The sequence below is a fragment of the Erinaceus europaeus genome, chromosome 6 (assembly GCF_950295315.1).
Source record: "Erinaceus europaeus chromosome 6, mEriEur2.1, whole genome shotgun sequence".
In the NCBI taxonomy this organism is placed as follows: Eukaryota; Metazoa; Chordata; class Mammalia; order Eulipotyphla; family Erinaceidae; genus Erinaceus; species Erinaceus europaeus.
Window position 1 is genome coordinate 69,766,629 of NC_080167.1, and position 18,242 is coordinate 69,784,870.

At 49.1% G+C, this 18,242-nt stretch overlaps 1 protein-coding gene across 1 annotated transcript in view; it reads right to left on the reverse strand.

Annotated features, from left to right (window-relative positions):
* The window catches only part of CCNY (cyclin Y), a 101,551-nt gene that overhangs the window by 14,394 nt on the left and 68,915 nt on the right, over positions 1-18,242 (reverse strand). Inside the window, exons 2-4 of the mRNA XM_007523992.3 lie at positions 17,398-17,472; positions 9,194-9,228; positions 1,079-1,179 (exon numbers count right to left, since the gene is read on the reverse strand). Of these exons, the coding sequence (XP_007524054.1) occupies positions 1,079-1,179; positions 9,194-9,228; positions 17,398-17,472 (211 nt within the window). The remainder of the gene's footprint in view (positions 1-1,078; positions 1,180-9,193; positions 9,229-17,397; positions 17,473-18,242) is intronic.

The window sequence follows — 18,242 nt, forward strand, 5'->3', positions numbered from 1 at the left end:
GACACCCACACAACACTCAGTCCCAAGAAGTAGTTCATCTTTTCCCAGAAACTTACCAAGACCTCGCCACATTTAGCACACACATTTAGCACACACATTTAGCACACACATTTGTCTTTCTGGATGACGTTCTTTCCCCCCAGAGCACTGCTCAGCACTGGCTAATGGTGGTGTGGCGGGGACTGAACCTGGGACTTTGGGGCCTCTGGCATGAGAGTTTCTTTGCAGAACCATTATGCCATCTCCCTTGCCCCTCTAGAAAAAAAGTTTAAAGCTTTCCCTGCTTATGAAATCTGGGCAGTGGGGCACCTGGTTGAGATCACATATTACAGCGCTCAAGGACCCAGGTTCAAGGTCCTGCTCTCGGCCTGCAGGTGTCTCTCATTTTCTCTCCTTCTCTAGCACCTCCTCCCTTCTTAGTTTCACTCGCCAAATAAATAAAATAAGATAAAATAAAAAAGAAATACCAGGCCCTTCCCCGCTTGCCTCTCCCAGCCAAGGAAGGCAATGAGGGAGGAGGAGGGAGCAGAGACCCCGGTTCAGAACCCAGACGTCACAACTCTGGGCAAGGCCACGAGGTTCATGGGTCACGCCTGACCCGAGTCTCCAGCCGCCGGGAACACAGAGCCCTGATTTTATTCAGGAAGGGGAATATTAGCAGACCCATGCCAGGGTGGTTTTAATAAAAAGCGAGAAGGTAATAACATACAGAAGTATGCTTTAGTAGACATTTTAGTATACATTCAAAGTAACTTACTTATTTTTACCAGAGCCCTGCTCAGTTCTGGATTACGGTTGTGTGGGGGATTGAACCTGGGACCTTGGAGCCTCAGGCACGAAAGTCTCTTTGCAGAACCATCATGCTATCTCCCCGCTCCGGCCCTGTTTTTCTATGAACAGGGACGTGCACAGATATACTGAACAGCTCATGCTTTAATTTCCACGTTCACGTAGGAAGTCCGTGGACTTCCCTGGCTGCCCTCCGGACTCTGCCACAAACCTGTTAGCCAGCAGGTAAAAAGAACAAGAGGCAGCAGCAGTTAGGCAAGACAAAAACCAGAAAAGCCAGCATACCTACCATTTAATTGTATACTTGAGGTTTGGTTGACTGACTGTGCTATCGTCTAGGAAAATAGTAGAGCAGGAACTGTATTTCCTTGCTGCTTGTCCTGGAGGATGCTGGAGAAGAAAAAAAAAAAAAAAACAGGGCTCAGAGTTCTCCTAGGAAACACCACCCCCTTAAGCCAGTGGACACCCCCCCTCCACCCCATCACAGTGGAAAAAATGTCTTAGCAAGAAAAGTTAATGCCGCCACTAAGGACGGTACAGAGACGGTTTTCTCAGACAGTGAGATGCGTGGCTCCGGCCACTCCACAGGACAGTAAGGTCTTGCCACTGAGCAGCAAGGAGCGCGCTGCCAAGCAAGCCCTTACAAATCTCCTCTCCAGGACCTGTGTCGGACAAGACACGCTCAGCTCGCCACACGGAGGCGGCCCTGAAGGAATGGAGGGCAGCCTTCTAGCTTGACGCACCAAGGTCTGGACAAGTCTCCTGGACCCATTTTCTTTCTTCTTTTTTTTTTTAATATTTATTTATTCCCTTTTGTTGCCCTTTTTTTTTTAGTTGTTGTAGTTATTGTTATTGTTGATGATGTCATTGTTGTTGGATAGGACAGAGAGAAATGGAGAGAGGAGGGGAAGACAGAAAGGAAGAGAGAAAGACAGACGCCTGCAGACCTGCTTCACCGCCTGTGAAGCGACTCCCCTGCAGGTGGGGAGCCGGGGGCTCGAACTGGGATCTGGTCTCGAACCGGTCTTGCGCTTTGCACCACGTGCGTGTCGTGTTTTAACCCACTGCGCTACCGCCCGGCTCCCCATTTTCTTTATTCTTGGGGTATCGTTGATTTGGAGAACAGTGAAAAAATGTAGTCAGTGTTCACCCCAAATCTCCACAGTCTGAATTTCAGGAGGTGAAGTTATAAAGAAGACACACAAAAAAGCATCCCTTTGCTAGGGCCAAAGTGTAAGCTGTGGGCTGTGTACTCATGTGACTGGCTTTCCTCTAACGGCGGATTTTGAGTCCAGAAAGTCCAGGCCATTGTCTCCATGAGATCCGAGTGGGCTGACCCCCAACTCTCCTTCAGGTCCAGAAAGGCTGGACCCTCAGACATGGGCGCCTTTCTACACAGGCCACCTCCCGCCCCCCTTTCCTTCCTTAATTAAAAGCCAGGATTACTGCGTTAACTTTAAAACTCCAGCAAACACTGCTCAGTTTTTCCCCCTTTCTCTTGCTGCTCTAAAGTGCCTGCAATTTACCTCTGGGAGGAAAAAAATGTACATTGTAAAGCTTATGACCAAACAGTCTGTCGGTAAAAATGTAATTTTTTTTTTACAATTACTGTGGATTATCTTGCTCTGTGCTTGAATTAATGGATTCCCCAAGCCTTCCCCCTGAGTTATGGCCTATATGTATCTACTTTCTCTCCCAATAAACAAATTGCCCTCCGAGGCTTTTCCCAGGGACCCGCACCCCGCTCTCCAGGAGTGAGCCTGCAGGAGGGGAGGAGGGAGGACACAAGGCCCAGGCCATCTGCTTGAGGCTACTCGGCCCACCAGCTATGAGGTGAGGACCAGCGGCGGTGTGTGTGTGTGTGTGTGTGTGTGTGTGTGTGTGTGTGTGTGTGTGTGTGTGTGTGTGTGTCGCAGCATCACCAGGGAAGTCAGACAGAATCTAAGAGGCTCCAGAACTGGCATGCTGACAAGCGCAGGCGGGCATCCCGTGGACTGTTCTGGCTGGAAACGTTCTCCTGGGTCGAACGGATGGATTTCCAGAGAAACATTCTGTTTAGAAGAGCACCAGTCCCGGTCAGCATCCTCACGTCAGATCAACGGATGTCGGGAGAACCAGAGGCGCTCTGCCGCTGTTAGTGAGATGAGGTGTGAAAGTTCTGTACTCCGTGTTAGCATTACAGCATCTTTGCAAGTTTCAAACCCTCACAAAAGAAGAGGTGTCTTCATCTGACCGGCTTTCGGAACTTACTGAGACTTTCTTCACGCCTCTTCCAGGCTTACTGGACCGATGCCAAGGCAGCAGAGGCAGACAGAAAAAGAAGGGCAAAGCGCAGGACATCTGGATCCACACTGATGTGCGGGGGAAGAGAATGGCCGGGACACGTGGACGCCCGGATCCCCACTGATGTGCAGGGGGAAGAGAATGGCTGGGACACGTGGACGCCCGGATCCCCACTGATGTGCAGGGGGAAGAGAATGGCCGGGACACGTGGACACCCGGATCCCCACTGATGTGCGGGGGAAGAGAATGGCCGGGACACATGGACACCCGGATCCCCACTGATGTGCGGGGGGAAGAGAATGGCCGGGACACGTGGATGCCCGGATCCCCACTGATGTGCGGGGGGAAGAGAATGGCCGGGACACGTGGATGCCCGGATCCCCACTGATGTGCGGGGGGAAGAGAATGGCCGGGACACGTGGATGCCCGGATCCCCACTGATGTGCGGGGGGGAAGAGAATGGCCAGGACACGTGGACGCCCGGATCCCCACTGATGTGCGGGGGAAGAGAATTGGCCGGGACACGTGGACACTTCACTCAAAGCTGGAGTGCAGACGTCAGTTTGGAAATGAACTGTGATAAAACATCATACTCTCCGAGGTGGTGTCCCCAGAGCTGAAGAGACTACATTTCATCCGGGGAACTCTGATGTTAGTACATAATGAAAAAAAAAAAAAATGCATCCATTCTCAAAACACCAGTCATCCTTTTAGATGCTGAACTTAAGAGATGGAAGAGGATTGGCCCGTGTTCTGACGGACAATGGCGTCCATGGATATGTCAGTATCGTAGAATGGTGCTACAATCGTTTTACAAACCGCTTTCCTTTCCACGATCTCCTTTGAGTCCAATAGACCAGGAATTATGACGAATTCTATGAGCTAAGAGAATTGGGAATTCTTTTTTTTTTTTTTGCCTCCAGGGTTATTGCTGGGGCTCAGTGCCTGCACCATGAATCCACTGCTCCTGGAGGCCATTCCCCCCCTTTTTGTTTCCCTTGTTGTTGCAGCCTTGTTGTGGTTATTACTATTGTTGTTGATGTTGTTTGTCGTTGGGTAGGACAGAGAGAAATGGAGAGAGGAGGGGAAGACAGAGAGGTGGGGAGAAAGACAGACACCTGCTGTGAAGCGACTCCCCTGCAGGTGGGGAGCCAGCCGGGGGCTCAAACCAGGACCCTTAGACCAGTCCTTGAGTTTTGTGCCACGTGCACTTAACCCGCTGCGCTACCGCCTGACTCCCATTTACTTTTATTTTAAAAAATATTTATTTATTCCCTTTTGTTGCCCTTGTTTTATTGTTGTAGTTATTACTGTTGTTGTTATTGATGTTGTCGTTGTTGGATAGAACAGAGAGAAATGGAAAGAGGAGGGGAAGACAGAGAGGGGGAGAGAAAGACAGATACCAGCAGACCTGCTTCACCACCTATGAAGCGATTCCCCAGTAGGTGGGGATCCGGGGCTCGAACCGGGGTCTTTATGCCAGTCCTTGCGCTTTGCGCCACGTGCACTTAACCTGCTGTGCTAACGCCTGACCCCCGAGACTCAGGAATTCTTCAAGGTCTCCTAATCAAGTGGGTCAAGGGTTTGCACAATAACAACAGCAAGAACGTTGGCTTCAAATTCAACTCCAACAATGGGACTCTTGTTTTACTGGCAAGTAACACCACAGAGTCTCCCAACCTAGCACCGACCTCAACATTAAGACAAATATGTGATCATACTGTTTAAGTGTCTAAGACTGTTTTAGGGAAGTGTGTTTTTTTTTTTCTTCTTAGAATGATCAATTCACTTTTGCACTCTCCTATCACCAAGGGCAGGAGGGGTGTCAAAGCAGACATCAGGCTGAGTAAAATGCACAAGCTCTCCTGAAACTTCCTGACAGATACCGGACCCCACCTGTAATGTATAGCAGGGATTTTCACATTTAACTAACATATTCAGTCAAACAGCTATTCTTACACAAGAAGTACCGAAAAATTCTTAATGGGCTTTAGATTGAAGCAGGACCTTTCTATAAAACCTTTTTATGGGAGTCAGGCGGTAGCGCAGTGGGCTAAGCGCACGTGGCACAAAGCACAAGGACCGGCGTAAGGATCCCGGTTCGAGCCCCCAGCTCCCCACCTGCAGGGGAGTCGCTTCACAGGCGGTGAAGCAGGTCTGCAGGTGTCTGTCTTTCTCTCCCCCCTCTGTCTTCCCTTCCTCTCTCCATTTCACTCTGTCCTGTCCAACAATGACGACATCAATAACAACAACAACAATAACTACAACAATAAAAAAACAGCAAGGGCAACAAAAGGGAATAAATAAAATAAAAGAAGAAAGAAAATTAAAATAAAATTTATATATAAAAAAAAAACCTTTTTACATGAGTCTCTCTGAAACCCTTGTGTGCCTTTCACAATGCACCGACATTCCCTCTGAATGACTCCAGTCGCTGATTAGCACAGTAATCTGTACAGCTCACCCTGATTTAGCGCCAAAACTCTCGGTGGAGGGGAGGGGCAGGGGGGTTGTTCTGAAATGATTCCAAGCTTCAAGCCCTGTGACGATATTGTGGAAGCAGCCTCACTTCACAGGACTTGTGGCATCTTCCTTGGCGGGCGCCTTTCTTCTGTCTGGGCTCCACAATCTAAGACCCCTTCCTTGGACCGTCTTCTCGATAGGCCGCTCCTTCCTGGGAGCCGCTAGCTGGCTGAATTCAGAACAGCCTCGGTGCTCCTTCACGTGGAAGCGATTGCCAGGCAGTTAGCAAGCTCCCTCCTCTCTTAAGTGGCTCATCTCCACCCACCAGTCTCATCGTCCTTAAATAAGCCTCTTTTGAGGTTACCTTAGCAACACGTCGACTAAGGGGACTCTTTGTAGGGAGACTGTAAGGACATGGTTGAGCGTGGTGGAACCTCGCATGGAAAGCTGGGTGCCTGAGGAACACGGTCCTCCTGTCAGCCTCTCTCTGCCAGAGACTGAGCATGGGAGAGAACGGCCTTCAGGCTCAGCTTCACCGGTCAGACTCTCTGCCTCACAGGGACTCTGCATCCCCAATACAACGGCTTACTTCCTTGTCTTTAAACCAAATGGTCTGCTTATTCAGAAGCTACCAGAAGTTATCATACCTGACGCATCTTCTCTCCGCCCTCAGGACACCTCTCTGTCTGCTAGCCATGGATAACCCCACTTCCTCATTCCCAAAACGGCTCTCCTGCTCACACAGATGCTCTCAGAGGCCCCTTTCTCACTGCTTTGTTCTTGCCCCTTTGAATAAGACGATAACCAAACCTCACCCTCCTGATTCGCAAGGACCCCCACACCCATGCACAGCAAAGCCCAGCTTCCTCATGCCTTAGATCACTCACCTGATAGTTCTCCCAACCCCTTAACTCTCTCTGCCCCTTTTCTGCTTTAACCATATATGGTATAAACAAGCTCCCTCCTGCAACCCCTTAAAAGCCTGGCCTCTCTGATCAGTAGACAGATCACTGCTACCAGCTTGGTCTCCTGGTCATCTCTGGTCGCGGACACACAGTGAGTCCCGTACGACTCAGCCCCTGCCGCCTCGGGTGACGTTCCCATAGACCCCCGCAACTGGTGCCCAACAGGGTGGGCACGCTGGGAGTCTGCGCCCAAGAAGAGGCCTCCCCACAGGAAGAATGACAGCTCTTCAGAAGGAGAGATTAAGCGGACATCTCTGGAGCCAGTGGGGTCAGAGCCCAGAACCACTCAGTAGGTTAGGCCGGTGGCTTTTCCACTTCTCTCTCCTGCTCTAACTTGTGACAGCCAAGCTGGAAAACCCACAGCACATGGTGACCTGACTGCCAAACTGAAGGTGATTCGTCTCAGACTGGCTCCCAGGAGGATGGAACCACACACCCCGCTGGCTTCCCCCGGCGTGGTCCACGCTGCGGTGCTGCAAGACGGGTGCGAGGAGGGAGATCGGTGCTGGTTATGGCCGTCTCTCACGCAAGGCGTTTAGCACCGAGAGCTCGTTTTTTAAAACTTTCTTTTATATTTATTTATTTTCCCTTTTGTTGCTCTTGTTTTTTTATCGTTGTTGTAGTTATTATTATTGTTGATGTTATAACTGTTGGATAGGACAGAGAGAAATGGAGAGAGGAGGGGAAGACAGAGGGGGAGAGAAAGACAGACACCTGCAGACCTGCTTCACCGCCTGTGAAGCGACCCCCCTGCAGGTGGGGAGCCGGGGGCTTGAACTGGGATCCTTACACTGGTCCTCGTGCTTGGAGCCACGTGCATTTAACCCGCTGCGCTACCACCCGACTCCCGCACCGAGAGCTCGTTCACATAGGGGTAAGTGCATCGGGGTGAATCTCGGCTACTGTGAGAGCTTAGGCTGTGTGACAGCACTGAGGACTGATCTGGGCTCAGAACGGGGCTAAGACACAGAGGCGGCTGCACGGAGATTTACCCAGGATGCTGCCGGTGCCGGGTCTCTGTGCCACACGGGGTGCTGGGCAGAAAGGAACAGAGAAATGCGCAGCACGACCGCCACCGTGTCCTCCCCAGGAAACACCACCTGACAAGTGCTTCACACCAGGGCGCCGGCATTTGAGAGCTCAAAGGGGAGGGTCACAAACTGCTTTGACTTGAAGACCCTCTTTGGCCCTTAGGAGGACACTGTACACACCTGCACACCCACCCCCACCTACCCCCCACGTATGCTGAGGCATGCTTATGAAACTGTCCCCAATCTCTCTCTCTCTCTCTCATTTTAATTTTCATTTATTTATTACTAGGGAGAGACAGAGAGAAATTGAGAGTGGAGGGGGAGGGAGAGAGACAGAGAGACACCTGCAGCCCTGTTTCATCACTCGTGAAGCTTTCCCCCTGCAGGTGGGGACCAGGGCCTTGAACCTGGGTCCTTGTGCACTGTAATGTGAGCGCTCAACCAGGTGCGCTGCCTTGCCCCCCTCCCCAATCTTTAATGGCCAAGCATGGGGCTCTCAGTTTAAGCCATTTTTTCCAATAGCATTTTATCCAGATTTTCAATGGGGGCAGGAAAGACACACACCATTACGGCTCTCAGATTCTTCAGCACATGAATTCAGTGCCAAACACTTCATGATGCAGGAACGCGTAAATGCTGGCAGTCCAGTGGTCCTTAGAAGAAAGCCTTGTGGGGAAGCGGGCGGTGGCGCAGCGGGTTAAAGCGCCAAGGACCGGCATAAAGATCCCGGTTCGAGCCCCCAGCTCCCCACCTGCAGGGGAGTCGCTTCACAGGCAGTGAAGCAGGTCTGCAGGTGTCTGTCTTTCTCTCCCCCCTCTGCCTTCCCCTCCTCTCTCTCCTATCCAACAACGGCGACATCAAATAACAACAACAATAATTACTACAATAATAAAAACAAGGGCAAAAAAAGGAAATAATAAATAAAATATTAAGAAAGAAAGAAAGGAAGAAAGAAAGAAAGAAAGAAAGAAAGAAAGAAAGAAAGAAAGAAAGAGAAGGAAGGAAAAAGGCCTTGTAAAGGAGTACAGGTTGGGGTCCTGAGAGGTGGAACTGGGGTGGCAGAAGCAGCCACCCGCACCTACTGCTACCGAAGAGAGAAATGACTTGATGGACACTTTGGGTCTGACCAGCAGGGAGGAAGACACTGCTCAAAGGCTCACAAAACCAGGGTCCTCTCTTCAAGCGGCAAAAGGACATGGAGACTCTGCTGGCCCTAGGAAAACACCTGGGGGGACGAAGCCTGTGCAGACAGAGCCTCGTGGAGAACGAATATGTGTCTGTTCAGATGGGAGCGAGTTACAAAGAGCAAAGAGATATCCTGGGTGGCAGAGCTAGGAGGAGGATGGGGACGGGGTTAGAGATCTAGAAAGTGGCCGTCGTTTGGAGCTATGTGGATGTGCGGGGGGGGGGGGGGGGGTCACGACTTCTCCCCATGAACAGGAGTGTCCTGGGGTTTCTGGGAAAAACCTCTGGGCGGTGAGCAAACGCCAAGTCGTCCTCATCGGATCACAAACCAAAATGAGCATGAATGTGCCGTGACATCCTTGCCACCCATCCGAGTGCCAGCCACCCACAGGGACCACTTTCACCCATCGCCGACACGACCACGAGCTTTATACACAACGGCCGTTGTGAAGCGCATAGGGAGGCAGCTTGACTTACGTGGTTAATGAAGAGACTCTTGCGTTTCTCTCTCACTGTGGAGACAAAAGATGCGACAGGGAAGTTAGATGCCTACATAGCAGTCCCGTGCGGTTGCTGAGGCCCATGCCTGTGTCCTGGTCCCATCCTTCCACCGACCAACGTTCCTGATTATCTAATAAAGCTTAAGGCCACTGCTGCCTGCATATGCTATAAGGATAAATTTCAGGTCATTCCTATGAGCTCTGAGAATTTCTTCTTTTCTTAAAATATTATTTAAATTTTAAAAAATATTTATTAATGATTGAATAGAAATTGAGAGGAGGGGGAGAGAGAGAAAGAAAGAGCATTATTTATCTCCAACCCATCCCGATGCATAAAGGGTCTTTACAGGTGCAAGAAATAATAGGAATGACCCACCGTGAGAGCGTTAGGATGCAGGCTGGACTATGCAGTCGTGGTAAGAAGTCTGATTTAACTCTCTGTGTTGATCTGGTAAGTAACTGACATCTATCTGGGGACCTCTCAGGACACCACAGCGCCCGCTGCAGGAAAAGGCTTCCCACTTCTCACACTGCTTCTGCCCGGGTAGAACTGAACTGAGCAGCTCAGCCTCTGTGGCCCAAAACTAATGCCACTGACTTCTGCGTTTTCTTTTTCTCTGAAGGCTTACGTTTGAGGGTCTGTGCAGATTAATGGACACATTTACTGGAGGGCACCCTTCGGAAGACAGACGTGTGAGAGGCCACCTGAGGTCCCCGGGGACCAAAGCAGGTGATATTCATGCCTCAAGGATATAGCTGACTTAGCTCCTATGGAACAAATGAACAACTAACTATTTGACAGCAGAAGAGAGGGCTGAAACACAGCATCTTCAGCAGTGTGGGCTCAAAGTTTTTAACACAGAAAGCTTTAAGACAAACAACAAGCACAGAACATGAATAGGAATAGCATATGCTACAAGGATAAATTTCAGGTCATTCCTATGAGCTCCGAGCGTTTCTTCTTTTCTTAAAATATTATTTAATTTAAAAAAATTATTAATTATTGAATAGAATAATTGAATAATGAGAGGGGGAGAGAGAAAGAAACAGAGAGACACCTGCAGCCCTGCTTCAGCACTTGTGAAGCTTTTCCTCTGCAGGTAGGGACCAGAGGCTTGAACCTGGGTCCTTGTGCACTGTGATGTGTGCGCCATGCAAAGGGCAGTGAGAGGAGGGCGCAGGCTTCTTTCATTCCTAATGGCTCTTGAATTCTATTTTCAGTGTCCCTTATGGCATCTGAGATTCCCCCCGATACCCTTACAATTAACAACCTCATCCCCCTGCCCCCAAACTAAGGGCGGGACTGAGACTATCATGGAAAGGATAAAACAAATGGGATCACTTACACTGGTATGTCTCTCTCCCTCCCTCTCTCGTGCACACAAATGGCTGATCAAGTCGCCCAAATCTAAATCTGTCTTGAAAATAAATTTGAAAGCACTGAGGCCAGTAATGAGCCCAGCAATTCAAAGTGATTTCGCCATCCTCTTTATGTGCTAGTTCAGACTGCGTGTCAACTCGTTTCTGATATGGAGCTCAAAATTATGTTTAAACCTCAACAGTCTGATGACTGAGCGATGGTCAACCCCCCAAATCTCTCTGGTTCTCTGGAATTTTCCCAAAGAACTGGGAACATTAGTGGTTCCATTTGCTTTATGGAAACCTCAATAAATCTCACTTTTCTGAAGATAGCCAGATTCTCGGATCCTCTCTAGGATGGTGTGTTGAGAGGGCTTTTAATTGGTTGTTTAATAGCCCATAAAGACTGAAAGAGAAGAATGTACTACAGGCTTTAAAATCAAGTCAGTAAAAACTATCAACATGGCTTTTGCCGCTAAAAGTCTTGTCCAGATAAATCAGGGAACGAGCGGGCAAATAGCAGTGTCTGTAATTTCTGCAGTAAACAGAAGTGGAATAAACAAACAGTTGCCGAGACTTGTTGAGGACTCTGGTGGTTATTTCTGGGAGGTGGCCAAGTGGAGGCACAGAACTGTGGTGGTGGGGTGTGTGTGTGTAGTGTGGAACTAGCTAGACCCTATAATCTTGCAGTCTTGCAACCCAGTTATTAATCACACACACACACACACACACACACACACACACACACACACACCAAACAAACAAACAAAAAAACCCCACAACTCTCTAGGCCGGGGAGCTGATGGTTTAGCAGCAGGATGTAAATGCTGTGAGGTGTTGAGTTCAATACTCTGCACCCCAAGAAATAAAAAGTTGGGGACAAAAATGATTTGCAGACACCCGTCACAGTGCCATGAGAGGCTATGACCATGTTATCAACAACTGTAATGTGAGCTATTAACCTCCCCAAGAACATGATTAAAAAAAATAATAATAATGGGAATCGGGCGGTGGCGCAGCGGGTTAAGCGCACGTGGCGCAAAGCACAAGGACAGGCATGAGGATCCCAGTTCGAGCCCCCGGCTCCCCACCTGCAGGGGAGTCACTTCACAGGCAGTGAAGCAGGTCTGCAGGTGTCTGTCTTTCTCTCCCCCTCTCTGTCTTTCCCTCTTCTCTCCATTTCTCTCTGTCCTAACAACGACGACATCAATAACTACAACAACAATGAAAAACAATGGCAACAAAAGGGAAAATAAGCATCAAAAAATTAAAAAATAATAACACCACTTTCTGAGGTCAGCGGGAGTGCCTGATTATCAAGGCTGTCAATACCCTAAATGCAATTTCAGCAGACTCCTATATAAAAAAAAGTCTTTACAGGGGCCAGGTGGTGGCATACTTGGCTAAGCGCACATTATAATGTTCAAGGACTCGGGCTCAAGCCCCCGCTCCCCACCTGCAGAGGGAAAGCTTTGCAAGTGGTGAGGCAGGGTAGCAGGTGCCTGTCTCTCTCCCTCTCTTATCACCCCTTCCCTCTCAATTTCTGGCCGTCTCTATCCAATAAATAAAGACCATTAAAACCAACAAGTCTTTACAAATATTACCTTGTTTCACCTGTTCCCTTTCTTTTCCTTCCTTCCTTCCTTTCTTTCTTTCTTGCCTCCAGGGTTATTGCTGGGGCTCAGTGCCTGCACTATGAATTCACTGCTCCTGGAGGTCATTTTTTCCCTTTTGTTGTTCTTGTTTATTGTTGTTATCATTGCTGTTATTGATGTCGTTGTTGTTGGATAGGACAGAGAGAAATGGAGAGAGGAGGGGAAGACAGAGAGGGGGAGAGAAAGACAGACACCTGCAGACCTGCTTCACCGCCCGTGAAGCAACCCCCTGCAGGTGGGGAGCCGGGGGCCCGAACCAGGATCCTTAGGCCGGTCCTTGCTCTTCATGCCATGTGCGCTTAACCCGCTGTGCCACCGCCTGGCCCCCCACCTGTTCCATTTCTAAAAGAGACCTTGCAGTGGCAAGTATCAGTGACTCCTCTCCATCAGAAGGCAGAACTAGGTGGGCCCTGAGCTGTGCCGCCCACATCCTTCCGTAGAGATGCAGGAAGCAGCCCGCACAGGCCCAGAGGCAGAGCGGCCAGCAGGAGAGGGAGGATGGTTCTGACTCCCTCCTCCAGGGGGGCTTCCCTCCCCGGCCGGCCGGTGTGGCTGGCACGTGAAATCAGCATGAAATGAGTTTCCTTTCCCAACAAAAGGGATCATTGGAAGCGGACGTGAACAGAGCCAAGCTACCCCACCATGGAAAGTGAAAACAGATGACTCAGCTTGTAGCTATTCTGGACGTGAATGGCTGTCAGTCACACGAGGATAGGAGGCTTCTCCAGTCAAAAACCAGAGTTGTGTTTTGGAAAAGTGCTGGCTGATATGACAAGATGAACCACAAAAACTCTAGTTCAAAGTGGGGTGGGGAGGGGGGGAAGGAAGCCTTCATGTGGCTGGCAGAGATTAACCGGGAACAACCACATTAAAAATTCTCTTTTAATTGTGCTTACAAGTCAGTTGGAGATTCCCATGCAATCCTTATCGTCCGGTGAGCTCAATCATTACTGAATTTAAAACACAGCTGTAGAGGCCCTGTCGGGAGCAGGGGCAGGTGTTGGGGGCCTTCCTGAAGCCCCTCACTGCTGAGCCCACAGCCAGCCAGACAGCTGGTCAGACAGCCAATAGCCACACTGAGGCCTGTGCTGTGGGGCCTGGGCCCCCAGTGCCAACCCTGCTGTCACACCCCTGCAGTGGCTCTCCACATGTGCAGGGAGAGGCTGCTTTGCCTGGGGAGTTCTGGCTCCTTCTGTCTTGTCCTGGATGTGTCTGTCTGTCTGTCTTTTTTTTATTCCCTTTTGTTGTCCTTGTTGTTTTATTGTTGTTGTTATTATTGTTACTGCTGTCATTGTGGTTGGATAGGACAGAGAGAGATAGAGAGAGGAAGGGAAGACAGAGAAGGGGAGAGAAAGACAGACATCTGCAGACCTGCTTCACCGCCTGTGAAGCGACTCCCCTGCAGGTGGGGAGCCAGGGGCTCGAACCGGGATCCTTACACTGGTCCTTGTGCTTCACGCCACGTGCGCTTAACCCACTGCGCTACCGCCCAACTCCCATCTTTCTTTTTTAAAATTATCTTTATTTATTGGATAGAGATAGCTTAAAATCGAGAGGGAAGGGGGTGACAGAGAGGGAGAGAGACAGAGAGACGCCTGCAGCCCTGCTTCACCACTTGCAAAGCTTTCCCCCTGCAGGTGGGGACCGGGGGCTCAAACCCGTGTTCTTATGCACTGTCACATATGAGCTCAACCAGTGTGCCACCCGCCTGGTCTCCCTGGTGAGGCCAGTGTGACAATGACTTAGAAACCAAAGCAGACCAAAACTGTGGAGAAAAATCACATGGAAATCAACATAAATTCAAGAAGAAAAAGGGAAGATACAAAAAACTTCCAGCTACTGAAGTACAGTCATCAGCTGTTAAATGGCTTGTGGCAGACTGTCAAACTCTATTAAAAATTAAGTATTTTTTTAAATGACAGTTTTATTGTAAAATATTGACGCTTCTAATACAGAAATGATGCCTTCTTAAAAGATAAATAATTGCTGAGAGGAGGGCGGCAGGGGACAGACAGCACAGCACGACTCCACCGTCCTCAGAGCCCTCCCTGTGCCACTGGGGCGTCGCCATGTGGTGCTGGGCCTTGGACCCAGGACCTTGAGCACAGGAAGGCCCGAGGGTGGAACGAGGTACATGCTGGCAGCAGAGACCATGGAGTTCTGGGAAGGGAAGAGAAGAGGGGTCTGCAGAGGCAAAACAGCACGTGGCCCTGGACCCAGGAGGCAGCTGGCCTGACAGAGCCATCAACCGCCTCTTCCCAGCAGTTCTGGACAGCTGAGGGGATGCAGCAGCCTGAGATGGGGCCAGGCGGTGGCGCACCTGGTTAAGCGCACACGTTACAGTGCACAAGGACCCAGGTTCAAGCCCCTAGTCCCCACCCGCGGGGGAAAGCTTTGCAAGTGGTGAGGCAGGGCTGCAGGTGTCTCTCTGTCTCTCTATCTCCCCCTTCCCTCACAATTGCTCTCTGTCTCTATCCAGTAATAAAGATTTTTTTAAAAAAAGAAAAAAGCAGAGTTGGGCGGTAGCGCAGCGGGTTAAGCGCACGTGGCGTGAAGCACAAGGACCAGCATAAGGATCCCGGTTCGAGCCCCCGGCTCCCCACCTGCAGGGGAGTCGCTTCACAGGCGGTGAAGCAGGTCTGCAGGTGTCTGTCTTTCTCTCCCCCTCTCCGTCTTCCCTTCCTCCCTCCATTTCTCTCTGTCCTATCCAACAAAAACAACAATAACTACAACAGTAAAAAAGAACAAAAAAGGAATGAATAAAAAATAAAATAAATAAAATATTACAAAAAAAAAGAAAAAAGTCATCAGTCCATCAATAAAATCAGTAAATTAAATAAAGTACTGGCATTAAAGAGAAAGTAAGTTTATCCAAGTTAAAAAAAAAAAAAAAGATCCTAGTCAAGTCAAGGCTGTTTGCTGGCCTTCGACATTTCTCCCCTCGGGCAGCTAGGCCGGGCAGTTCCTCTGTACTGGGCAGAGCCAAGCACGGGCTTCATGCCACGGCCGCTGAGACCACTCCTTGCCCTCTGGGAGCTGGCCGGTGGCACAGACAAGGACGTGGTTTCATAGGCCGCTGCCGGAGAGCGCCCCAATGCCAGCATCTGTTTCTGACTTTGGCTTTGTATTGTCCTGGGCCCCATCCTCCACGTCCCCTGCAATGTCCTCCCCCCCCCGACAGTGGTTTTCCCCTTCTCCAGGAGGACAGGAAAACACTGTCTTTTACCCTATTCTTCAAGAACTTACTCTTCAAGTCACTGATACAAACCTTAATTTGTTCCGACTCCTGGAAGAAGTTAATATTTATTAAAAAAAAAAGAAAAAGAAAACCACCAAAGACTTACATCTAACCATCACAGAGGAATTATCAGTATATTATAAATAGATTTACTGTTGAAAATGTTTGAGCGTTTTCTAGTTAATTCTGAAGCAGCTAGTTTAAATTGGGTTATCTTTTTTGTAGCTTAGTGCCAGGTAACAGTAAAGAAAGCTAGGAGAAAAAAAATTTTTTTTAAGTAAATAAAATCCTTAAGAGAAATTCCCACACATTCACAGAATAAATTGATGACTAGAATTTCCACACACACAAAAGAAAGAAAGAAAGAAAGAAAGAAAGAAAGAAAGAAAGAAAGAAAGAAAGAAAGAAAGAAGAAAGAAAGAGAGAAAAAGAGAAAGGACACACTACTTTCACTTAAGGATTATATTTTGCTTTCTTTCACTATTTTCTAAGAAAACAAATGCTTTTGACGGTCTGAGAATTCATCCCAACACCAATCCCTCACCTACCCCACTTCTACATGACTTTCCTGAAGGAATGCTGATTTACCCGGTTTCTGTTGTTCCCAGAACAGTTTCCACATTCCCAAGGACAGTTATCAACAGGCCTCACCCTCCGGGGCCTCAGGCTACTGGGCCCTCATCCTGCCTCCAGGGGGACACACAAAGGGCAGGACAGACACACAGGGCAGGACCCACGGACAGGACAGGCCCAGGATTCAGCTGGCTGCCAGAGTGAGGCAGCTGCTTCACACAGAGTAGTTGAAGGACACCACTGTCACTGAGAGAACCACCACTAACCACAGACTTGGAAAGTCGCCTGAGGGGTAGGCAGTCTACTTGGCCTTGGAAGTCAGATGGCGGGTGGGGGACAAGGGGAGCACAGCCCGTTTCTTTTTCTTTCTTTCTATCTATCTGTCTGTCTGTCTATCTATCTATCATGTATTTATTTTTGAGAAATATATCTTGGTGGCCTGGGGAGGTGGCACACTGAGTAATGTGGTGACCCCAGCAGGAGTTTGGGACTATTAGCATACGCATGACATCACCCTGAGGAGGTGCCTTCCTGTAGAAGGCTCGGGACTTTGAGCACTGGACTCTCTCTGGCTGCTGCTGCTTCTCCTGGTCAGAAGCTTCTTCTGGTCAGGTATCCGCCATGGCTACTTGTGGGAACTGAACACGTGTGGCTCTGCTGGCCGGTCAACTTTCAGACCCCTCTACAGCCAGGAGCAACCTTTACCAGAGCTGATAATTGTTTCTCTTATTGGACTAAACTTTTGATAATTATGCTTAGACTTCACGGACCTAGCGTACTTTTTTTTTTTAAGATTTTATTTATTTATTCTCTTTTGTTGCCCTTGTTGCTTTATTGTTGTAGTTATTATTGTTGTTGTTATTGATGTTCTTGGATAGGACAGAGAGAAATGGAGAGAGGAGGGGAAGACAGAGAGGGGGAGAGAAAGACAGACACCTGCAGACCTGCTTCACCACCTGTGAAGTGACTCCCCTGCAGGTGGGGAGCCGGGGGCTCAAACTCGGATCCATACGCAGGTCCTTGTGCTTTGCGCCATGTGCGCTTAACCCGGTGCCTGACTCCCAGACCTAGCGTACTCTTAATCCTTGATGGTAAGTGCTTATTTTGCCTTTTACCTGTTTCACCCTAGTAAACCAGTTCCAAGACCCCGCTGTGAATCCTTCTATGTGCCGCAAGCAGCAGCAACAACCCCCAAACCTCTTTTAAAGTTCATTTACAACAGGCAAAGCAACGGACTCTTAAGCGTGAGGTCCCAGAGTGCATGTACCAGAGTGATGTCTGGTCTTCTCTCTCTCCTCCTCCTATCATTTCTAAAATTAAGAGAGAGAGAGAACTATAGATTGAACAGTAACCTACCGTCTGTCTGAGACTTGCTGAGGAAAATCGTGCTGGCCCGAGGATGGTCTGAAGGATTGAATTCCATGTTCAAATCTGTACAGAAAGAAGAGACACATGAGTCTGACAAGCAAGAGAAGTGGAGATCAGTCTTCAGTTTTCTCCAACCTTCAGACTGGGGCTGCACATCCCAGGATCCTGCGAGAAACCTGCAGTTACGATGCTAATACTGGCAGTTCCCCTCAGCGCAGTTGAGAACACGGCTACTCAGAAATCTGGAAAAGTCAGATGTAAAAATCAGACCCTGGTCCCCACCTGCCGGGGTGGTGGTGTTGCTTCACAAGCAGTGAAGCAGGGCTGCGGGTGTCTGTCTCTCTCCCTCTCTACCACCCCCTCCGCTCTCAATTTCTCTGTCTCTATCCAATAATAAATAACAATATATTTTTAAATATATAAAAAATATATTGTTATCAATATATTGATAGCATTGATATATTGTGGGTCAAGGAAGCAGAGGGAGCACGGAGCCAGTGTCGCTGCCGCCCTCACCCCAGATGGCGCAGGCCACAAGCCCGGGCTGCACAGTGTGCAGGGGCTGCCCAGTAACGGGCGACCAGTTTAGATCTAGCCCACCAGAGAAGGCTCTGTGAAAACTTTTTTCTTTTAATTCTACAGATAAAGTGTAGATAAGCAGACAAAGGGATGAAGTCAGGAGAGGGAAGAGAAAGATTGAAATTGTTATATATCTGGAAGGAGCTTCAAATCAGCTTACGGTTTCAGAGTGAAAACTAATTTGCGTTGGACTATTTCAACAGATTGCAAAGAGCTTACAATGGCGACGATAAAAACACATCTCGGGAGTCGGG